We start from the raw sequence: 25346 nt of genomic DNA, 5'->3' as shown, positions 1-25346 counted from the left end.
GATCTAAAACCTACATGAGGGCAAGGAAAAGCTCAAAAACCTCAATTCAAGTTTATTTGGGAGGCCCATAATCACAAAGAGTCTCAAATTGCTGCACAGACCACAGATTATTGCAAACTACAGACTCGTATGACACCATCTTCTGATCTAAAACCTACATGAGGGCAAGGAAAAGCTCAAAAACCTCAAGTCAAGTTTATTTGTGAGGCCCTTAATCTCAAAGAGTCTCAAAGGGCTGCACAGACCACAGATTATTGGAAACTAACGACTAGTATGACACCATCCCCTGATCTAAGACCTACATGACGGCAAGGAAAAACTAAAAAACGTCAAGTATTGTTTATTTGTGACACCCTTAATCACAAGGAGTCTCAAGGGGCTGTACAGACCAAAGATTATTGCAAACCACAGACTTATTATGGCACCATCCCCTGATCTAAAACCTACATGAGGGCAAGGAAAAACTCAAAAACCTCTGTCAAGTCATGTTTATATGTATAGATAGATAGATAGATAGATAGATAGATAGATAGATACTTTATTCATCCCCGAAGGGAAATTCACTTTTCCAGCAGCATCCCTAAGCATAGCCCTTAATCACAAGGAATATCAAAGGGCTGCACAGACCAAAGATGATTGTAAACCACAGACTATAATGACACCATCCCCTGATCTAAAACCTACATGAGGGCAAGGAAAAACTCAAAAACCTCATTCAAGTCAAGTCCTGTTTATTCGTGACGCCCTTAATCACAAAGAGTCTCAAAGAGCTGATTGCAAACCACAGACTCTTATGACACCTTCCCCTGATCTAAGACCTACATGAGGGCAAGGAAAAACTCAAAAACCTCAGTCAAGTCATGTTTATATGTATAGCCCTTAATCACAAGTAGTCTCAAAGGGTTCCACACACATCAGATTATTGCAAACCAAACACTATTATGACACCATCCCCTGATCTAAAAACTACATGAGGGCAAATAATCAGGGTTGGGTACAGTTACTTTAACATGATTACTTTCAATGACTTTTGGATTACTCCAATACCAAATATGCTAATAAAAGACAAAAGAAACTAAATAGGAATAAAATGACTACATTTTGTGCAGGCTTGGGGAGTAACGGAACACATGGAACGGCAAAAATGATGTTGGCAAGCTGTTTCATTTTGTTTCTGTGGCATTTTATGTTCGTTTTGCCGGAGATCAAAGCCAGGAGAGAAAGCTTACCACGTGTTGTGTGTCATCATTTTATTCATATTTAGTTTTTTTTGTCTTTTATTTGCATATTTGGTGTTGGAGTCATCCAAAAGTCGTTGAAAGTAATCCAGTTAAAGTAACCCTACCCAACCCTGCAAATAATACAAATATTATCAACGTAAAATATAGGTTATTCATTTGCTATGGAATAGAAGTGTGTTTTAAGATTAGATTCAAACTGTTCCACTGAGGTTGCAGATCAAATCTCAGGGGAAAGAGCATTCCACAGTTCCGGGTCCCAAAACGAGAATGCTCTGTGGATTTCTTCTTGGCTCTTGGGATCACTAGTAGACCAGCATTTTCAGAGCGAAGGCTCCGGACCAGAACATAGGGAGAAATTATATCTAAAAGATACGAGGGAGCAAGTCCATGCATGATTTGGTATAATACCAACAGAACCTTAAAATCACATCGTAAACTAACAGGGAGCCAATGCAGGTTAGCTAAAATCGGGGTCACGTGATCAAACTTTCTTGTCTTAGTTAAAAGCCTCGCTGCAGCATTTTGTACTAGCTGAAGGCTCTTGATTTTGGACTTCGGGAGACCGGAGAGTAGTGCATTACAGTCATCGAGACGGGAGGTAACAAGCGCATGAATTATAATCTCTGCATCCGACTGAGTAGATGGACAAATGGTGACGATCAAATATACTTGCAGATTGTGACAGTCAGAGCCTGCAAAGAAACATGTATTTATTTATTAGATATCAGTAAGATACAGTTTAATATATACGATTGATGATTAAGATACAAGAATCTCGACTAGGGTTTTACTATGAGTTGTAGCTCCAGGTCATCATTTTCTTGGGTAAAGGATTGTCATTGGTGAGTTACAGGCTCATTAGGGAGGGCTTGCAAGAGTTTTTATGTAGCAATAGCAGTGTCTGAAATAACGTCTGTTTTCGAAATCTTCATTCGGTTTGTAAATGTCAGAATTTCGGTTCGTTTGGCAATTTGCATACTCGGCAGCCAATCAGAAGCCGGCATCGAGTAACTTCGTGCTTCCGGATTCTCCCGAGCGTTATAAGGTCGTGCATTTGCATATCATTTTCCAAAGTAGGCGCACAGAGAACACAAGAAAAATGGAGAAGTGGTTAGGAATCAAGCTAAAACCTCAGCCCCAGAAGAAAGATTCAAAAGAAGCTAACAAAATGGATGACGCTATAAAACGTAAACGTACATTAAAAGCATCTTGGAAAGAGGAATTCACGTGGCTTGTAGCAAACATTGCATGAATGAAGATGAGTCAATACAGTTAGATACTGATGGAAGAATGAAAACAGCAATGTCATATACATGCAATGAATGTTATAAGTAGATATACAATAAACTTAATTTTTCAAGTGTTGTTCTGTTATATATTCTGATGATCAATCCTTAATACTTTGCAACAATGTTTTTTTTTTTCTTTTTCGATGAGTTGTCTTATTGTGTTTCATGTTTTAAAAAAAATGGGCAGGCAACTTTTTCTCGTGGTTTTCAGACACTGATTATAGGTTGTACCTGCAGCCACAATTTTTCTCCCTTCGCTGACGGCGCCTCAGTTTCTTTCCAGACCAGATAACAATATACAGAGCATCCGCTGTCAAGCAGCATTTCTTTGCGCTTTTCTCATTTTTTTTAGAGACTAATTTAATCGAAGATTTTTTTTTTCACTGTAACACGCCGTTAATCAACTACTGTATTTTCCGCACTATAAGGCGCACCTAAAAGCCTTCATTTTTTTCAAAAGCTGACCATGCGCCGACCAGATTTTCCCCCGGAGGCGAAGGCGTCCATGGTGTATGCTGGGATTTATATACCGGCCTTTCATTTCCTAAATAATGTGTCAATCATTTGAATCAGTCACTATTGGCTAAAGTTATTCGGAGGTAAAGGGGGCGGAACCTTTTTGTCATTTACAGGCTGGCATAGGCTAAAGGGGCGAAACAAAGCCTGCAATTGGCCGAAAAAGATGAATGTGAATCACACGTTGGGTTGCGCTACGGCATAGAGAAAACGTTTTTTACTAGTCTGTATTTGCAAATATTTTCCACGGGTTTATTTACTACACTCACGGTTGTAAGAAGACCATGGTTACGTATCATTATTGAACGTGAAGGCTGCAAGAGAACTTAGGTGAGTTACGCGGCTTTATATTTTCCCGGTATCTTGTTTTAGAACGATCTTGATGTTTCTGTGATGAGTCTATTTTTAAACTCAATTCAATTCAAAGTGTTTATTGTCCTATGCACAGTAAAGAACCCCGTTTCCCTGCACAATCAAATTCTTACTTTGCTGTCCACACAGTTGCCAGCGAAATCTTGAATCCCAAGACTTTAACCTTCCGAATGATATGTGGAACGATGCATTTGAGTGATCGTACAGCCACTGTGTGAGACCCGTATTTGCTTCTTTGCAAGCTTTGGGAATGTTAAGGGGGTAATAAGTTTGACTGAACTATCTGACTGTTTTGTCCACGTTCCCATTGTAGCGCCTTATAATCCGGTGCGCCTTATGTATGGAAAATATAGGACCAAAAACTATTTTTGGGGGGTGCGCCCTATAACCCGGTGCGCTTTATAGTGCGGAAAATACGGTAGCTGTCGTTGTGCTTCGCTGTTTATTTCGGGTGGTCACATTGACTGACAGCAAACACTTCAGCCTATCACAGTCGCGCGCACATATTCACGCCACCCCAACACATGTACACAGCCCTCCTTCCCAGGGATAGCATTTGCTGTGTGTGGTGCATGATGAAAATCCACAAGATGGCAAAAAGTAAACCGTGATACAGCGAGGGATTACTGTACTAGGCTTTTTGGCCTTTGATCGTAAAAAATAAAATAACGAAGTGATTTCTCGCCAATGTAACATTTATTTTTGAATGTGTTTTGCGGGTGGCAGCTCAAGGTTTTGAATCCGGATGAGACTCCAGCGCGAGGCGTTGCCGTGGCAGTGAACCAAGTGCGAGGCTTCACCTCCAATAACGGCATCGCCAAACTCACCGTCAATACCATAGCTGCAGCGGGGGGCGGCAACTTGGTTGTGGAAGTAAGTCTCTTTTCTTATTTTCAGGGTTGATGTTTGACATCCAACAAAAGTTTGTATCGTAGGCTGTTCAATAGGGCGGTTCTTGTTTTAGGACTTGTGAATTTGTGAAGCCGACAGGAATTTGGCTGGGTCGGGGCGACTCCATCTATTTTCTTGGAAATCGAGTCATTTTGGAGAATCGAAAGAGGACGAAAATATTCTGAGAATTTTTGTTTTTTCAGATTGTCATCAAATTTAAAACGGTGAGGTAAGGCTTCAAGCCAGAGTTGTCAAACATGCGGCCCGGGGGCCAGATCAGGCCCGCTAAGGGATTGAATCCGGCTCGCGAGACAACGCTCAGAGAAGCGCAAGAGAAAAACGAGCAGGTTGAAACATGCCGACTTGATGTTGCCAAAGCCAGGTGCCTCTCACAAAGACGGTGGATTTGTATTTCTCTCACTCTCTCTCTCTCTATCTGACTCTTTTTTTCCCTCCCTTTGTCTCTCGCTGTCTCTCTCTTTCACTTTCTGTGTCTCTCTTTTTCTCTTTCTTTGTTTCTCTTTGTCTCTTTCTCTCTCTCTCTTTGTCTTTTTACCTTATTTTGCTCTCTCTTACATTTTTCCTTCTCTCTCTCTTGTCTCTTTCTCTCTCTCTTGCTTTTGCATTCGCTCCTTCTCCCATGATCTTTTTCTCTCCTTTTTTCCTCTCCTTCTCTCTTTCTATTTCTCTTTGGATATATTTCTTTCTCTCTCTTTCTTTCCCCCTCTCTCATTATTTGTCTTTATCTCTTGTTTTATCTCACGTTTCACGTTCTCTCTCTCTCTTTTTCTCTCTTTCTCTCTCTCTCTCTCTCCCTTTCTCTCTTTCTTTGTCACACCCTCTTTTTCTCTCCTTCGCTTTGTCTTATTTCTTTCTTTCTTTCTAATCTACTAGTCCGGCCCCCGAGAGAATGTTTGTTCTATCCTGTGGCCCCCGTGGTAAATTGAGTTCGACACCCCTGCTTCAAGCTATTGTCTCACCCATTTTTCAGCTAATACGCCCATGCTACACTCATCTGCAGGCATTTAATTGCAAAAGAAATTCGATGTGAGTAGTGTCGTGGAATAATGAAGTCAGGGCAGCACGGTGTAGAGTGGTTAGCGCGTGTGCAGCACAGTTCTGAGGTCATGAGATCGGACCTCCTGTGTGGAGTTTGCATGCTCTCCCCGTGCTTGCGTGGGTTTCCTCCGGGTGCTCCGGTTTCTTCCCACATTCCAAAATCATGCATATTAGGTGAATTGGCCGGTTCAAATTGTCCCTAGGTGTGAATAAGCGAGAAAATTGTCTGTCCCTGTGTGCCCTGCGACTGGCTGGCAATAAGTTCAGGTTGTCCCCTGCCCACTGCCCAAAGATAGCTGGGATGGGCTCCAGCACCCCCGTGACCCTACTGAGGATAAGCGGTGCGGATAATGGGCCCAATACTCAAACATAAAACATAGAAAACTCGAAATGCAATACTATTTTTAGTTGGCATTTCACCTCTAGAGCACAGGTGTCAAACAGGCGGCCCGCGGGCCAGATCAGGCCCGTTGGGGGATTGAATCTGTCAGAGAAGCGCAAGAGAAAAACAAGCTGCAGGTTGAAATATGTCAACTTGATGTTGCCAAAGACAGCTGCCTCGAACAAAGACACTGTACTTGTATTTCTTTCTCTCTCTTTCTCTCTCTCTCTCTCTCTCTCTCTCTCTCTCTCTCTCTTTTCCACCCCTTTTCTCCCACTCTCTGTCTCTTTCACTCTCCGTGTCTCTGTTTTTCTCTTCCTTTGTTGCTCTTTGTTTCTTTCTCTCTGTGTGTCTTTTTAACTTCTTTAGCTCTAACTTCCTCTTTTCCTTTTTTCTCTATTCTCTTTCTCTCTTCCTACCCTTCACGCTTTATTTTCTCTTTTCTATCCTTCTGTCTTTCTATTTCTCTTTGGATTTCTTTCTTCCTCTCCCTTTCTTTTTCCCCTCTCTCACGGCTTTTTATCTCTTTTGTTTTTTACGCTCTCTCCCTCTCTCTCTTTTTCTTTGTTTCCCCTGCCCTCTCTCATTTTCCCTCCCTCTTTGTCTTATTTGTTATTTTCGATTGTTCTCGATTGTTCTCAGCTCAGGGATGCTGCTGGAAATGTGAATTTCCCTTCGGGGATGAACAAAGTATCTATCTATCTATCTATCTATCTATTTCTTTATCTCTCTTTTTCTTTCTCTTTAATCTACTAGTCCGGCCCCCGACAGAATGTTTGTTCTATCGTGTGGCCCCCGAGTTAAAATGAGTTTGACACCCCTGCCCTAGAGTGCCCTACCTGATTGCTTGTAAAGGATTGCGCTCTGAGAGAGTGGAATGTCTTTCTGGGAAGGCCTGCTGAGTAAGCAAAACGTAAATTGACGAGTCAGCTTTTTGGGGCAGTTTTTTCACAAATGAGGTAACCTGCCTGTAAAATAGGGTGTTCATTTTCAATGTGGTTCTGGTCTGATAGAGTGGAATGTCTTTCTGGGAAAGCCTGCTTAGTAAGCAAAACCTAAATTGACGACTCAGCTTTTTGGGCAGCTGCCCTACGTGAGAGAAGTGCCGAGGTGATTGTTTAACTTTTATTTGCAAGAAAAGAAGACGGTCAAGGAAGGCAGCGAGTCTAGTGGTGGAGGAGGTGTTTTTGGTTTTAGGATCGGTCCAAAATCTCCACCAAGTCTGATGAGCCAGACCTCCTTTGCTCTCCCCATTGCATTTAAGGATCACCGTGTAAGACTCCTGTATCAAAATGGCTTCAGGGCACTTTTTTAAATATGTCTTATTGATGTGAAACTTTACAGGAAGCGTTTTCATATGGTTTCACGCCGTATTCAGGTCTTCGCTGATGAAAAATCAAGAGTTGGAAAATCAGGACCACCCTTCTAATAATATTTGTCGTTCAGGCATGGACCGAAGACCCCAGGATTGACCGGAAAAGACAAGCCACTGCCAGAATGGAAGCTCTGCCGTATAATGCCAGAAGCAAAAACTACATCCACATCGGTAAATTGAAGATCTTCCATCAGGAGTTGGGTCGTCAAAATATCAATATTATCGATACTAAGCAAGTCTCTGTATCGGATCAATACTATTGTCCTGGGATCACTACTTGGATTTTATATATATATATATATATATATATATATATATATATATATATATATATATATATATATATATATATATGTATATATATATATAATAATAATAATTTCCTTGTATTGTCATTCTGTGTAACAATGTACACAGAACGAAATGTCGATTGCACCTGACCCGTTGTAGCGAGCCGATGCAGCCGCAGCCAACAGAGGGCGCCGCCGACCACTTTTTAAGTCTTAGGAATGACTCGGCCGGGGCGCGAACCCGAACCTCCCAGTCTCAAAGCGGGCATATATATATATATATATATATATATATATACCGTATTTTCCGCACTATAAGGCGCACCTAAAAGTCTTAATTTTTTTCAAAAGCTGACCATGCGCCTTATAACACAGTGCGCCTTATATATGGCTCAATATTAAATTCGCAAGGTCTCGCAACTTACGCAACAGCCGCCGACTCAATTTTACCCCGAACGTGGAGTAGTCCGCGGTGTATGCTGGGATTTATATACCGGCGATTCATTGGCTAACCAATGTGTCAATCATCATTTGAATCAAACACTATTGGCTGAAGTTATTCGGAGCCTCGGATTGGCTAGATGGCAAAAACAAACCCTGCAATCGGCCGAGTTTAGCAATGGCGTAGTACGCCATAAAGAAACATGTTTCATTAGTCTGTATTTGTAAATATTTGACTCTCCTGGATTTACATCACTCACAGTTGTCAGAAGACCATGATTGCGTATCATTATTGAACGTGAGAACTTAGGTGAGTTATGCGGCTTTATATTTTCCCGGTATCTTGTTTTAGAACCATCTCGATGTTGCCTTGATGAGTTGAGTGAATTAAACTCAATTCCAAGTGTTTATTGTAATATGCACAGTAAAGTTGTGAGCGAAAAAGAAAATAGAAACAGAAATGTTTGGCATTTCTTGAATCCCAAGACTTTAACCTTCCGAATGATATTTGAAACGACGCAATTAAGTGACATCGTACGGACACCGCATCCGCACGTGTCTACGACACGTATTCTGCTTCTTTGCAAGCTTTGGGAATGTTAAGGGGGGAATCAGTTGGACTGAATCATCTGACTGTTTTGTCCACGTTCCCATTGTAGCGCCTTATAATCCGGTGCGCCTTATCTATGGAAGATATAGGACCAAAAACTATTTTTTGGGGGTGCGTCCTATCACCCGGTGCGCCCTATAGTGCGGAAAATACGGTGTGTATATATATATATATATATATATATATATATATATATATATATATATATAATTTTTTTATTTTTTAAGAATCTGAAATGTTGCCTAAAACATCTTCAAGGGGAAGTTAATCCAGATATATATTTTTTTAAAGGGACTTTGTATTATTTAGCACCTCCGAGTGTTGAAAAAATGCTTATTGAACCTATTTATTTAAATAAGAGGCAAAAATAAATGAAATAGCTGAAAAAAAACATGAATAAATACCCGTAGGCCGAGAAATTAACATTTATTTTACATATCGTGAGGCTCATATAGAGGGAGGTGACATCATTGTGTGATCTTGCTGCTACGGGTACCTCCAAACCTCAAAAAGCCTTGGCATAAAAAAAAAAGAAGAAAAAAAAGGGGGTCCTTCGCCAATTTTCTTCTCTCTATTGAAGCGCATCTTTCTCGCCATCACCTAGCGCCTTCGGCCACTCTCTAAGTCTATGCCTGAGTTTTGACTGACAGGCACACTTTTAGCACCTCTCCCTACCTAGCCTGCTGCTGTATCCTGCCTGCCATGCAGAAGATCTGCGGGAAAAAAAACTTACCAGAAGCTAAAAATAACAGGATGCTTAACACAGTGTGGGCTTTTTTTTCCCCAATAACCGAAAATTCCAGGTGTAATTTGTGTGGTGAAGTGGTCTGCTACTGTGGCAACACCACAAAACTACATAAAAAGCTTACCCTAGAGCGCATTGAGCTGCAACCAAAACTGTAAAAATTGACACATTTCTGTCAATTCGTTGTCACTATGGCAGCAGAGCCAATGAGAAACAATTGACACATAGTTTGCATCACTTAACTATATTTTTAAAATATTGTGAAATGGAAGGTTATTCACTTCTCTAGTTTATATTTTACACAGTATTTGTATTTGAATGATCATGCCATTTCCAAGCTGACAGTATCGTATCTGTATTAATAGATACCACCCCGTATTTACTTGGATCGGATCGATACCAGAATTCCCAGTATCGCCCAACCCTACTTTCCAGCAGTTTCGAAAAAATTCCATGACTTCAGTTCAAACATTTTTTACAGGCGTGGACACAGCTGACCTCGATTTAGGACAAAACCTGAAGATCAATCTCAATTTCAACAGGGCGCCACCTCAAAGCACGGATGTCACATACTTGGTGAGAAAATCTTTTACCTGTGTTCAGGGTTCATATGGGTGCTCGAAATCCTTGAAAATGCTTGAATTGTAATGTTTGGTGAAGTGCGAAAAAAATGTTTGGAATTGTTGCAATGTTTCTCAACAAGTCTTCTTAACAACAACGCCGACACTACTCTCTGGTGGCTTCGCTTTGCCGTCGCATTTCTTCTCCCCTGGTGATTCACTGCATCTGACATTAGTTTGTAATGTTGCTTAAGATGGAAGAAATCTGTTCCAGTAATATTCTTCACGTGTGTTTGAAGGGACAGATCAGGGTCAAATATGACACCTAAATTTTTGACTGAGTCACTCTGGGTGATATTACAATTGTCAATGTTCAGAGCAGTTTTTGAAAACCAATCACGGCATTTAGATGGACCAATAACTAACATTTTGGTCTATTCAGAGTCAAGGAGCAAGATGTTGAGCGACATCCATTCTTTTATCTCAGTGAGGCAGGCCTCCACTTTTCCACATTTTAGTGTGGCAGATTCCTCCATTGAAAGATATAGTTGAGTGTCATCTGCGTAGCAATGAAAACTGATATTATATTTGCGAATAGTATCACCTCATGGAAACATGTAAATGCTAAAAAGAAGGGGGCCAAGTACTGAACCCTGCGGAACACCGCAGGTAACACTAAAGGGCTCAGATGTCATTTCACCCTATTTAACACAGTGCGTCCTATCTGAGAGGTAGGATCTGAACCATAAGAGGACGGTTCCTGAGAGACCAATCCATTTTTCCAACCCTTCTAGTAAGATATTATGGTCCACAGTGTCAAAGGCAGCACTAAGGTCCAGCAGCAGCAAGAGTGATGAAGCGCCGGAGTCCATTCCAGATCAGTACAGTGGTCTTTGTTTTCAGGCAGGGTTGGACAAACGGGAAGTCAGATATCGAGGCAACAGTGTCTAAAACACCAGTTGCAGCAATTGTGGTCCAAGAGGCAAGAGAGGGGTCGGTGATCCAGCAGGTAGCAAAGTTTGCGGTTCAAGAATTCAGCAGGAATTACTCGTCATCGAGAAGCCCAGGCAAGGGGTAGATACACTGTATAGGTCGGTGACAACAACGCTTGGTGAAAAGAGGCATTGTCCTATAAAGCGACATCGCCCCCTACGGGACAGGTGCATGCTATACCTAAACAGGGAGCTATGAAAATGGATAGTAGTGCAAGGATTAGTATCAATTATAAATATTTAATATGGGTTATGCAAAAATGGTTAAATTGTATGGGGAAGGACTAAGCTACTTGTTCATTTTCACCCAACACCTTTATTGAGATAGATTTATCTCCAAAACAAGTATATTAGCGATTTAGCTAGATAGATAGATAGATAGATAGATACGTTATTCATCCCCGTAGGGAAATTCACACTTCCAGCAGTATCCTTTTCTTGTTTATTAACAGATTAACAGGATGGCCTTGGGGTGCTGTGTTGTAGTTTAGCCACAGCGGAGTGGCGTCACACGCTAGTTCAAAAGTTCGACGTCCCTGCAGCAGATGGAAATCTTTGTCCCCAGGGTTACAACACCTCGTGTTCACGTAGATAGCGAGTCCACCTCCTCTCCGCTTCCCGCAGGCTTTTGTGTCTCTGTCTGTCCTAACAGCGCTGAAGCCTGGTAGCTCCGGGTAGCTCCACTTTAGCGTCCGGGATGCTAGACTTGAGCCACGTTTCCGTAAAACACAGCAAACTGCTTTGATGTTTTTCACCAGCACAGCCAGTTTGTCGGTCTTATTTGGTAGAGAGTTCACATTTCCCATGATTACGGACGGTACCAAAGATTTATAACGCCGCTTAGCCTTAGCTCCGGCTCTGCATCCACGATAGGGCTCCCTCATCACGCCGGCACGAGAATTCTTCAGGGCAAGGAGTTGATTCCTCGAATAAACGTGTTTTTGTGCGTTAAAACTCATAACCATAGGATAGAAAGTAATCCATAGTGTAGTTGTCAAACGGAACGAAAAACACCCAAAGATAGAAGCAGACAATAAAAACAATAAATCACAAAAAGAGCGAAATAACACGGAGCTGCTGGAAAGCTATAGATAATATGTCTTCATAAATGCACATGCAAGATTAAAATTTGGCATATCTTAATCGCCAATATACAAAAATGCATTATTCGTACCGGATTATTTCTTTTAATGATACTGGCGAAAATTGGCTTTGAAAGTCCTTAAAAAGTGCTTGAATTTGGCCATGAAAAACAAACCCTGTGTGTTGTGTGTTTGACTTTTAATGAACGCCAAAATTTGTGTTTTAAGATCATTGCCAGAGGACAACTGGTGAAGTTCGGCCGTCACCGGAATATCGGCCAGGTTCTGGTCTCCCTAAATATTCCCATCACCAAAGAATTCCTGCCGTCGTTCCGAATGATTGCTTACTACCGTCCTGACAACAACGAAGTGGTTTCCGACTCGGTTTGGGTGGACGTCAAGGACTCCTGCATGGGAACGGTAAATGGATCGATACACCCCGGGATACCGCGTGAAATCATTCTGATGTGGAGATTGTAAGGTGAAGGATTTTTATATTATACATCACAACCAGTCTGAAACAAGATTCTTGAAACTATAAAGCTGGCATCATCAAATTAGTTGAATAACCGTAAAAATGACTCTGTTACATAGAATAGAATAGAATAGAATATGCCTTTATTGTCATTGTTACAACATGGGATATGCTGTGACAACGAAATTGGACGACTCCAGTTCCACATTTACAGTGAGGATAAGGAAACAAAGAGATAAAGGAACAAAGAACTAACTGTCTTTGTTGTAAGTAGGCTTTGTTTTCCTTCGGGGTGAGGAGGGGGGTGAGGGACAAACAGAGTTGGTGGATACAACCGGAATGTTTGATGTTTGATCTTACATTACACATAGTCCAGTGTTTTTCCCGAATTGCTCAGTCAACATATTGAATGGATTTGGGAGTACAGTCCATAAACATGCCCGATTAAAGTCGCCGTCGATGATAAAGCTCCGTTGGGGTGTGCAAGCTGCTGTTTATTAATAGCAGCGGGCAGGAGATTTAGCGCTATGCTAATGTTAGCATTTGGTAAAACGGTTAGCGGTGGGAAAAAATATGTGGATTTTTTTGCATTAAATGTCTTAACTTGTTAATTTTAACACTCAAATGAAAGCAGTTTTACACCTGAACCAATTCACCACGCTATAGAAACTCGACATTGCCCCCTAGTGAGAGAGAGCATTTGGTTTACATTTATTGAAAAAAATCAGACCCCGTGTCACCCTACTGTAAGAAGAGACTATATCATGATTTTCTGAAAGCCAGATGTGTGTCTTGTCCTGCACTTTAGCTCAAGCTGGAATCCTCAAGACCTGCGGCATCCTATGAACCCCGCAAATATTTCGGGCTGAAGGTCACCGGGGACCCGGGGGCCACGGTGGGCCTGGTGGCGGTCGACAAAGGGGTCTTTGTCCTCAACAACAAGTTCCGATTGACACAGAAAAAGGTCCGTCCTTTTCGGCTCATCACTGGTAGGAGATAACTTGCTCGGATGATAACCAGTTATTCTGGAACTGGTTTTTGCTGACCAGGTGTGGGATACAGTGGAGGCTTACGACCCAGGCTGCACACCGGGCGGAGGCAAGGACGGAATGGGCGTTTTCTACGATGCCGGCCTGGTGTTTGAGACCAACGCTGGACAGGGAACCCCTTACCGACAAGGTGATAGCTTACGTTGTTTTCTCCCTACTGCACTTCTTTTTATGTTTTTGCTCAAAGAAGAAGAAAAGATTTCGTTACCCCGACTTTAGAGTGTAGAGAATGTCTAAAACTAGAATGCGCTCTGGCCACCCTGGGAATAAAAGGTAGGTTTTACACTCAGTAAACACACAACCAAGAGACTGCTTTTCTAGGTTTGAACAGAGAGAGGTTTATTAACCACCCAAAAACGGTCTGGGGAAATGGTGGGGTCCGAAATAACTAAGGTTCTTCTTCAAACGGAGGTGGCTTTAGATGGATAGATAGATGTCTAGATAAATAGATGTCTAGATAGATAGATGTCCAGATAGATGTCTAGATAGATACATAGATAGATAGATAGATCGATAGTTAGATAGATGGATTGATATATAGATAGAAAGATGGATGTATAGGTAGATGGATGGAGATAGATAGATGACTAGGTAGATAGATAGATAGATGGATGGATATATAGATAGATGGATAGAAAGATAGATGGATAGATGTCTAGATAAATAGATGGATATATAGATGTCTAGATAGATGGATAAATAGATAGATGTCTAGATAGATAGATAGATGTCTAGATAGATAAATAGATAGATGGATAGAAAGATAGATGTATAGGTAGATGGCTAGAGATAGATAGATGACTAGGTAGATAGATAGATAGATGTCTAGATAGATAGATAGATGTCTAGATAGATAAATAGATAGATAGATGGATAGAAAGATAGATGTATAGGTAGATGGCTAGAGATAGATAGATGACTAGGTAGATAGATAGATAGATGTCTAGATAGATAGATGTCTAGATAGATAGATAGATGGATATATAGATAGATAGATAGATAGATGGATATATAGATATATGTCTAGAAAGATAGATAGATGTCTAAATAGAAAGATAAATAGATAGATGTCTAGATAGATAGATGGATGGATGTCTAGATAGATGTCTAGGTAGATGTATAGATAGAGATAGATATACAGGTATGTCTAGACAGATGGATGTCTAGATAGATGGATAGATGTCTAGATAAATAGATGTCTAGATAGATAGATAGATCGATCGATAGTTAGATCAGGGATGTGATTTTTCCGCTAATTCGCGGAATTCCGCTTTTTTTATCTCCAAAAATAAAATTTTAAAATTTCCGGTGTTTTAATTGGTAAAAAAAAACGATTTCGTCTCGACAGCATGCCATTTGAGTGTTTCCGTAACTGAAATGAAACGTACTTGCGATTGGTTGAAGTCTCGTGTTGACCAATAAACGCGCTTGTTATAGGAGTGTGCCATTGTTCATTTCTCACACGTTTTTGCCGGGTGTTTAAAGAAAGATGTCCGTGATCGAACGCAAAGATGCTCCGCGAGCTAAAGAAATTGATAAGATTGTAAAAAACAAGTTTCGATGGGACTGGTTGGAGAAGGAATTATCTACGAATGTTGGAAAGAAGACTGTGACGAATTTGTTCAATGACTTTATTCGGAAGATCGATCGTGCCGGGAAAGCACTTTGCATTTGGTGTCATGATACCATCGACTATGGTGGGAGAGGTTTCAAAGCTCTTGAAAGTCACGCAAAGAGCAAAAAACACGTGAAAGAACTCCAGTCAAGAACGACAAATTATTCCATCGCTGGAAGTTTCGGTGCCCAAACGAAAACTCCAAAACTTTACGGCCTCCATCCCTTATTGACATCACAATCGGAAGCGGTAATAAAGAGACGTGATCCACCCCAACAACCTGTACCAGTTGCTGATAGAGTCGTGAATTTTGAGGTAGGTGGTAAACTTTTCAAATTTATTTGACAGTTTTCCCATTTTTTTCGAAAATATTATAACGTAATAAAAATGGCCATAAATATTTAACAATTACAATAATAGATTTTCATGTGTACATTACACCAACACTTTACTGTAGGGCCTATACTTATTGTACTTTTTACTGCCCTGGTCCTACCTGGTTTCCCCCCCCCCCCCCCCCCCCCCCCCCCGCTAATTTTCAGATAATTTCACTTTGGTCAAATCACATCCCTGTTAGATAGATGGATTGATATATAGATAGAAAGATGGATGTATAGGTAGATGGATGGAGATAGATAGATGACTAGGTAGATAGATAGATAGATAGATGGATGGATATATAGATAGATGGATAGAAAGATAGATGTATAGGTAGATGGCTAGAGATAGATAGATGACTAGGTAGATAGATAGATAGATGTCTAGATAGATAGATGTCTAGATAGATAGATAGATGGATATATAGATAGATAGATAGATAGATAGATGGATAGATGGATATATAGATATATGTCTAGAAAGATAGATAGATGTCTAAATAGAAAGATAAATAGATAGATGTCTAGATAGATAGATGGATGGATGTCTAGATAGATGTCTAGGTAGATGTATAGATAGAGATAGATATACAGGTATGTCTAGACAGATGGATGTCTAGATAGATGTCTATATGTGTAGATAGATAGTCTAGCTAATATTCAAAAGACGTCTGAAGGGCTACACAGACCACAGAATATTGTAAACCATACACTATGATGACACCATCCCCTGATCTAAAACATACATGAGGGCAAGGAGATGATGAAACAGTCAAACGCTACAAAGATGAAACTTTCGTGTCAATTTTGTTTGCAAATGATGCAATGTTCAAAATGTAATATAAAAAAAATGAACATAGCTTTTTTTTTTTATTTTATTTTATTTTTTTTTTAGAAAAACTGTCTTAGCGCCCTTTGCCAAACCAAAGCTGAAGCACAATCCCCAGCGCCACAACAAAATGGTGTGCACTCTAATTTGCATTGGTTCTTAGTGGCTCATAAATTAGGTGATTCAACTAATCGATGATTTAATGAGTTCCCGACACTTTTGAGTTGCTGCACTAATATATATAAATATATATATATATATATATATATATATATATATATATATATTGTTGGGTCTAAAACGACCACTTATGTGTGGGAGAGCTAAAAAAAAATATTGGCTAATCGTAGAAGGAAATTCAGGCAACTGCAGTTGGAGAAGGAAGCTTTCGACTCTCTGGCCAAAAACTCCTTCTGAAAAACGTCCCCCTCTGCGCTGTGTTTTATTGAAGTCACAAGGGTGGAAAAGTACTGTGACAAAGAGGAGAAGAAACTCACTTTCAAACAAAGTACGGAAAACTCGGAGACGCCCTAAAGGGCCATACAATCTGATTAGAAATACACACTTTTGAGCAAAAACGTTTAAGCCTACTTTACTATACTTAAATCTCGAACAAAAACATTATCACCAGCCTTGATTTTCTCGCCAGTGATTCATATTTTCAATCCACACGATTGAATTGTTTGTTTTTAGAGCTGAAATGTCCCTCACCCTCGCCCTCACCCAGCAGAAGCAAGCGTGCCACAACTCTGCTGGAGGTTACCACATCCTTAGGTAGGAGTATCTTTACATTCGGAGCCGGCAACCGAATTCCGGCACATGAATTTGGGCAAGCCGTTTGACTGGGCCCTGTTTCAGCGGGCAAATATCTCGGGCTGCAGAAGGAATGCTGCTTGGACGGCATGGCGGAAACCCGTCTGTCGTACACGTGCGAAACTCGCAGCGAGTACATCACGGACGGAACGGCCTGCGTGGAGGCTTTCCTGGATTGCTGCAACCAACTGCGAAGTCAGCGAGCCGAGAGGAAGCACGACACTCTTCAAATCGCTCGCAGTAAGAGACTTTCGTTCGTCTTTGTAAACGAGTTTAAGCTGACTGGCAGAATTCATGTCAGTTTAGAGCAGGCCATTGATACAAAAAGATTGTAGCTCTTAGATAGGAACAGCTCGAAATAGCACAAACTATGTGCAAGCAACAAGATTAGGACTTTTTTTAGTGAAATGAAATGATCTGCATTTATATAGCAATGACTTCACATTTCCCAATAGCGGCCGTGCAGCCATGTAAGGCGCTAACCTGCTTATTGGGGGTATTAGGGGTTCAGTGTCTTACCCGAGGACACTTCGACATGTAACACGGAGGAGCCGGGATTCGAACTGGGATCCCTTGATCCCAAGACAAGCAAAATCAAAATCTACCAAAAAGAACTGTTGGAGTGCTGGAAAATGGAAAGCTTGGCCTTGAAAGTGCTTGAAAAGTGCTTAAATTTGTTCATGAAAAAGGCGAATGAACCCTAGATTTAGGGATTCAGAGTGAAACTGATATTTATTCTACAGTTATCTGATTCGTGGTTACTGGAATTAACAGGCATGTCAATCATGTAACGTTTGTATATGTCATGATAACCGATAGGAATTACCTGCCTCGGACTCTGATTGCCTCCCTGCCACAATTTAAACCCACTCCTTCCTGTCCCCTTTTGTCAGTCCTTCTGCGAACCTCTGTTTTTCAAGGCAAGCCTTTTTTCGACCCCTGACTCCCGCCTATCCCGTTTTTGCTCCCGTTTGTCTCCGGCTACGACTCGTTTTGATCTCGACCATGTCTACTCTCCCGCTCTGTCTTACGACTCGCTCCTGACCCCGATCACGTTTTTGCTCTCCTGTCTCGGCTACTGACTCGTTTTCCGTTCCCGAAACCGCCATCGCTCGACACGGAAGTTCCACTTCCGCGTTCAGAACAATCTGCCTCCCGCGTCCAGCAATCACCAGATTGTGGGCGCTACCCTTTCTCTTTTTTCCAATAAAACTTCTGAGAAACGCCACGCAAGTGGGTCCTGTCTCCGTTCTGGTCCTGACAGTATACCGTACAAACCTATTCAGCCCGTTGTTCCCTTTTACTTTAAATTGCATTTCAATATGACATTTGCTTCTTAATTATGCATTTTATGGCAGGTGCGACTTATACTCTGGAGCAATTTATAGTCCAGAAAATACGGTAGTCTTTTTATTTATTAGAAGTTTTGGTACGCATGCTTAATGTTGACAGCATTGTTTCTGTCTGTTTCTGATACCGCTTAATACTCATGCGTCAAACAGGAGGCCCGCCGAGGATTTCAACACTGGGCGAAGCGCAAGAGAAAAATGAGCAGTAGTTTAAATAGCAAAGCATCTGTCGTAGTATCTCTCTCTCTCTCTCTTTCTCAATTTTTTTTCTTTCTCTTTCTTGCTCTCTTTTTTGATTTTTCTCTTTTCTCTTTCCTTCTCACACTCTCTCTTTCCCTCTTTATCTTCTCTCTCTCTCTTTCTCTCATTTTTTTCTTGATTGTTTTCTTTTTCTGTCTTGCTCTCTTTGTTTTTCTCTTTCTCGCTCTCTAACTTTCTCTCTTTTCTCTTTCCTTCTCACTCTCTCTTTCCCTCCTTTTCTCATCTCATCTCATCTCATCTCATCTCATTATCTGCACCGCTTATCCTCAGTAGGGTCGCAGGGGTGCTGGAGCCCATCCCAGCAATCATGGGGCAGTGGGCAGGGGACACCCTGAACTGGTTGCCAGCCAATCGCAGGGCACACAGGAACAGACAACTCGCTCGCTCATTCACACGTAGGGACAATTTGGACCGGCCAATCCACCTGAAATGTGCTTGGAAAGACATGGAATGTGGGAGGAAACCGGAGTGTGCGGAGGAAACCCACGCAAGCACGGGGAGAACATACAAACTCCGCACAGTAAGTCCGGTAGCTGGATTTGAACCCACACAGGAGGTTCCCAAGACCTTAGAACTGCGCTGCCGTGCTGCCCTTCCCTCCTTTTCTCATTTTTTCTATTTCTCTCTCTTTCTTTTGCTCTTTCCTTCTTCTTTTCTCACTTTGTCTCACTCCTCCTCACTCTCTTTCTAATGCTCACTCTTGTGATCTCATTTTCTCACTCTATCTTTTTCTCCTTTCTTATTCTTTTGATCTTTTTTCTTTACATTTTTTTCAGTCTCTTTTTACTCTTTCTCTCTCTCAGTCTTTCTTTCTCCTTTTTTTTCTCCGTTTCTCTGTATCGTGTTCTTTCTCTCTCTCTACTCCTCTCACTTTTTCTCCATGTTTCTGTCTCGCTCACCTTCTCTGTCTCTTGCATGCTCTCTCTCTCTCTCTTTATCTTTCCGTCTTTCGTTTTCTCTCTTCCTTCCCTCTCTCTTTTCCTTTTCCTTTTACTCTGTCTTTTTCTTAAACCTACTAGTCCGGGACCAGTGAGATTTTTCTTTTTAGCGTGTGGCCACCAGCTCAATTGAGTTTGACACCCCTGGCCTAGTAGGACTAATTGAAGTTGTGTTTTTAGGTGAAAAGAAAGCTATTTACATGGATAACATTGAAATCATCACCCGGACAAATTTCCCCGAAAGCTGGCTTTGGTCTGAATTGATATTGCCAACTTGCCCTAAACAAACACCGAACTGGTAAGTAATTGGTCCCAACATGTCCTTTACTGGTAGACATCTAAAAAACTACAGTAGACCCCCCCGGTTACAGCCTCCCTAGCTTTGAAAGTTTTGTGGAATATGTTTTTTGGGCCTTTTATGACAATAATTTCTCCAAAAATTAAAATTCTGCGGCGTATATGCTCAAAAAGGTCTCCAAGATATTTTATTGGCTGAACTCCCTCCCACAATGCCTTTCTCTTTCTTTATTCAGAACCAACCTTGTGTGTTTCTTAAATACTTAGTAAGTGCCATACAATACTGTATTTATTCACTACGGGTCCCAAGACTTGACAAAAGAAGAAAAAAAAATGGGATAACCTTAGAAAAAAAGCCTGAGTTAATCAAGAAATAGGAAAAGAGACGCATCGCAACAGCCCTCGAAGGCACATTGCCATAACCAATAAGAATTCTGTTATTTAAGGTCAACAAAAAACATAGTGCCAGAAAACATCCATAAACAATTCATTCGGAAAGAGGGAAATGATAATTTAAGGGAGTGTAGTGAAGTCATAATCCCAAAGGTGAGAACCACCAGGAAAAGTATGTGCGTGTCTGTGTGCGGAGTCAAACTTTGGAACAATTGACAAGACCAGATCAAACAATGTCCAACTATTCACGTGTTCAAATATAAATACAAAAAAAAACATTCCTGGCGGAATACAGAAACGAAGAAAATTGGGTATGAGTGATACGAGAGATTGGGAATAGTGCGTCTAGAACTATGGTTAACTTTGTTGTTATTGTTGCTATTGTTATATCAAAACTGTTATTATTAGTATTATTACTATTGTTGTTATATGATTGGTGGATTTAATAGGGAAGATGAAGGGGTAGGGAATAAAGGCATTTGCTTCTTACTACCCCTTTTCGAACATATTATGTAACATTATTTTGTTGTTGAGTTATTGTTTTTATTCTGTTTTTATTTTAATGTTAGAAATAAAGTTTGAATTCGTTGATTCAATTCGGAGTTTTGTAAGAGCATGATAATCCTAACAAATCAGTTTTCATTTTAATCGATCCACCTGCTAACTCCACTTTACCAGCTCAAATCACATCACACCAAAAGTTTCCTCTATATGTATATTTATAATGTTATTTAATGATATACACATATATTGAATATAACTAGTACAGTGATACCTCTTTATACATACGAGCCTTATCCGTTCCAGGATTGTGATCATAGCGAGCACATTTTCCTGATATTAAATAATTAAAAACTAATTGATCCATTTCCGTCCTCTTAAAAGCATCCAAGTGAATCCTGAATGACTAAAAAAAAAATACCCGATGACTAAATACACCTTCAAATAGTAATTAGACATACTGCTGGATCGCATACCTTTCAACTTATACGTTTCCACCATATTTTCTATGTCTTTTCATCATTTCAATTGTGTGGATTGAAAATATGAATCACTGGCGAGCAAAAGCAAGGCTGGTGATAATGTTTTTGTTCGAGATTTAAGTATATATATATATATATATATATATATATATATATATATATATATATATATATATATATATATATATATATATATCAAATGTATATGTATGTATATATGTATATGTAAAGTAGGCTTAAACGTATTTGCTCAAAAGTGTGTATTTCTAATCAGATTGTATGGCCCTTCTTGGCGTCTCCGAGTTTTCCGTAGTTTGTTTAAAAGTGAGTTTCTTCTCCTTATCTCGTCTTGCCCATTTAGACTCCAATCCGGATCATCTCGCTCACCGGTAGCGGACGACCACGTCATTGTAGATTACTAATTCATCGCGGTATTTTTGCATAGTCTGTCTCGTGAGCAAATAGGTGCCGCATTGTGTTTGTAAGGGTAAACATTGCTCAATGAGGAGAATTACAACCGTCGATACGGGGAGCAATCAGCTGATGTTGACAGCAAAGCTAAGCAGTTCCTGTACCTTTAAAATTAAAGTTACTGTAACGTAAATGAATGTTCATGTCGTATCCTGGTCTACTGAACTTTCTCTAATATCAATGAAGTACTATCGTGTGTTGTGCTGTGCTTTCCAAGCCGGCCGCTCACATTCATCACGTTTTCTTTGTTCAAGTGCTACAACGTCAACTTCGAATAACGTCCCCCTGCAAGACTCCATCACAACGTGGGAGTTTATAGGCATCAGTCTGTCCACAACGCACGGTAAGCCATCACTCATTTCAAATCACCTGTGTCTTCTACCCTCCAGTGGCAGCCCGCCATGGCCTGTAAGGCCTTCTCTGCAGGCCCAAAAAATATCTGAAACTTGTGATGTTAACAGGGTTGGGTAGGGTTGCTCTAACTTGATTACTTTCAATGACTTTTGGATGACTCCAATACCAAATATGTTAATAGTCAAGTCAAAGAAAAAAGAAACTAAATAGGAATAAAATGACTCCATTTCGTGCAGCCTTGGGAAGTAACGGGATACATGGAACGGCAAAAAAGATGTTGGCGAGCTGTTTGCTGCTGGATTTATTTTCATTTTTTTTCTGTCGCAATTGATGTTCGTTTTGCCGGAGTTAAAAGAGATCAAAGCCAGGAGAGAAAGCTTACCGCGTGTTGTGAGTCATCATTTGATTCCTATTTAGTTTCTTTTGTCTTTTATGAGCGTATTCGGTATTGGAGTCATCCAAAAGTGAATGAAAGTAATCCAGTTCAAGTAACCCTACCCAACCCTGGATGTTAATTGCATTTTGTCCATCAACACTATCTATCTATCTACCTTGGTCATATCCCTCAAGAGGGGTGACCGACAGCAAGACAAACACATACAATAACAAAGAAAAGAAAAAAGGGGAAAAAAATAGCAAAAAAACACACTCAAACATTTTTGGACCATGGCCAACCCAAATGCCCAAACACCCAAACACGTTAAGTATTTCGGCACCCGAGTCGGTCATGCTTTCGTCCCTCCGGATGAAACGGGACACGAGAAAGCGGCCGTGTCACTCGGGTCAGGGTGACACAACAGCAGGGCCCGACAGCTTTCGCTGGTTTACCCCTGCCGCATCATACACGTGCTCTGTTCATCCCTTAGAACGCGTCCAAACATCCCACTATCCTTTCGCAACACCTCTCCACTCCTTCCTATCACCAACAAGAGCTCTAGCTTCCACTAGATTTAGACCTTTTTCCTGCAGTGCACTCATAACACCATCCATCCACGTCAATGGCGGCCTTCCTCTTGGTCTCCTTCCGTTTACTTCTGCTCTGTAGATCCTTTTCAACATTCGCTCCTCATCCATCCTCTCCACCTGTCCAAACCTACCAAGTACTCTCTTATCCACACGCTTGCTCAGTTCCACTACTTCCCAGTTCTGTCTCTCACAATTTCATTTCTGCACAATTTCATTCCATTAACACTAATTACAGAAATTCAAATCGTCTGTTGGCTTCCTTGCATGACTTCTCCCTGGTAGCGCTGCTTTCAAAACTTTGCATTTAACCATTTCAGGAATTAGTTAGGCTAAGAAATCTACCTGAAGACCTGCACAGGCCTCAAAATCACCTCTCCGCTACCCAAGTCTTCACAAATGAAACCGGAGATTTCACTTCCTAGTGAAACAATCACGGAGCATGTTTTTTTTGTGAACGACACAGCGGTGATTCAAACTGGAGCTGAAGGACTATGTGTAAAATGCACTGTCCACCACTGAAACACTCCCTTTTTGCAGGGATCTGCGTCGGCGAACCTTTAGAAGTGATCGTCCGGAAGGACTTTTTCATCGACCTCAAGCTTCCTTATTCGGCCGTTCGAGGAGAGCAGATCGAAATCAAGGCCATCCTCCACAATTACACCCCCGATGAAATCACAGTAAGTTCCTCTGCGTTCACCCCGACAGCGCAAAAAAACCTGGAAACAATGTTCCCTCTAAGCTGCGTGTATGCGCAATTGCGCACTGCCCAGAGCTTTTCCGCGCACGAGAAAATCGAGCCAGCTCACAAAAATCAGGGCTCGAACTTGCTAATTAAGAAGCGAATTAAGTCAAAGTGACAGTGCATGAAGGTCAAAACACACGGGTTCCCCTGACACTGTGTTCTAAATGCGGTATTTGGAAGTCAATGTCGAAGTAGAACGAAGTTGAGTAAAGTCAGTAGAGTTTTTCGAGAACCGGCTTCTTCGGCTCGGCTCACTAAAAGCAGCCGGTCTTTCGGGTCCTAAACGGCTCTTCGGGTTGTTTTTGCTTCTTTCATCCCTATATGACCAAATATTATGTAAAATGATGCACAAAATGACTTAAAGGAAAGGGGGGGAATAGAATAAAAAAAGAAAAAAGTACCAAAATGAAAAAGTAGAGAAAAGCTGAGAAAAAAAAGAAACAAAAGGAAGAGAAAAAATCTGAAAAAAGCCAGAAAAAAAGAAAAGAAAGAAAAAAAGTAAATAGAGAACAAAAAGAAAAAAGTAACAGCTAGGAAAAAATAAACAATGAGATTTTTTTTAAAAGTAAATTTAAAAAAAGTAGTAAAAAAACAGGGAAAAAGAAGAAAAAGTTTGTGTTGCATTCAAATCATTTCCAATAATATCAAGTGAATCTTGTTGCTAACATTGTACTTCCACTAAAAAATGTGATTAAGTCCAGTTCTGTATCGTACAACCGACTCAATAAGCCCCCAAAAATGTTAATATTATGCGACAATGGAGGGAAAAAAATGGAAATCTTGTGAAAGAATTGTAAAAACAAATGACGTTTGTAGGCCATCGTTCATGAGTCAATTCATTCAAAAGTGAAAAAGAACTTTGCATTGCCGGAAACTCGGCAAAATGTAACGTGATGTCAAGTTTTGGACATGTTTGATAATGATTTAGTTGCCACACTTGGGATTATGGTTGCTCACTGTGGTTTCAAGCGTTGCTCACCGATTTTGTGCGATCGCTCAGATCCGTGGAAGATTAGAGGGAACATTGCCTGAAAAGTCTCTCAGAGTCTCTATTTTTTTTCGCTCCAGGTGCGTGTGGACCTGTTTGAAACGCCACAAGTGTGCAGTGCGGCCTTCAAACGCTCAACGTTCAGCCAGGAAGTGGAAATGGGGGGCCAAACGACGCTGGCTGTGCCTTTTGTCATCATTCCCATGGAAAAGGGAACATTCGGCATCGAGATTAAAGCGGCCGTCAGAAACTCTCATCTCTCCGATGGGATCTTGAAGCAGCTGAAAGTGGTGGTAAGGCCGTCGTTTTTTTTTTCCGTCGCAAACGAAGCGAGCGCTTTGATGCTACTGTGCGCATGCGTCTGCTGCCTGGGGATTTCCCATCATGCATCATTCCGATCACGCGTGAACAAAGCGAAAGCAGAGCACTTAGGCCTACATTGCAACATACCGTAAATTCCGGACTATGAGGCGCACCTGATTATAAGCCGCACCTATCGCATTTCGGGAGGAAAACCGACTTAGTACATACACAAGCCGCACCAGTATATTAGCCGCATGCGCCCACATTAAATAATGGATGTTTTTTGAATGAACTATTC

At 40.9% G+C, this 25346-nt stretch overlaps 1 protein-coding gene across 2 annotated transcripts in view; it reads left to right on the top strand.

Annotated features, from left to right (window-relative positions):
• The window catches only part of LOC148360484 (complement C3-like), a 76153-nt gene that overhangs the window by 16493 nt on the left and 34314 nt on the right, over positions 1-25346 (top strand). For both annotated transcript variants that reach the window (XM_088341328.1, XM_088341329.1), the window contains exons 11-22: positions 4145-4291; positions 7197-7296; positions 9693-9787; positions 12074-12265; positions 13129-13284; positions 13370-13499; positions 16884-16964; positions 17049-17243; positions 19732-19849; positions 21950-22038; positions 23553-23692; positions 24826-25038. In XM_088341328.1, the coding sequence (XP_088197454.1) occupies positions 4145-4291; positions 7197-7296; positions 9693-9787; positions 12074-12265; positions 13129-13284; positions 13370-13499; positions 16884-16964; positions 17049-17243; positions 19732-19849; positions 21950-22038; positions 23553-23692; positions 24826-25038 (1656 nt within the window). The remainder of the gene's footprint in view (positions 1-4144; positions 4292-7196; positions 7297-9692; positions 9788-12073; positions 12266-13128; positions 13285-13369; positions 13500-16883; positions 16965-17048; positions 17244-19731; positions 19850-21949; positions 22039-23552; positions 23693-24825; positions 25039-25346) is intronic.

The sequence above is a fragment of the Urocampus carinirostris genome, chromosome 8 (assembly GCF_059441175.1).
Source record: "Urocampus carinirostris isolate Australia breed hairy pipefish chromosome 8, RoL_Ucar_1.0, whole genome shotgun sequence".
In the NCBI taxonomy this organism is placed as follows: domain Eukaryota; kingdom Metazoa; phylum Chordata; class Actinopteri; order Syngnathiformes; family Syngnathidae; genus Urocampus; species Urocampus carinirostris.
This window is presented reverse-complemented; position numbering and strand designations above follow the sequence as displayed.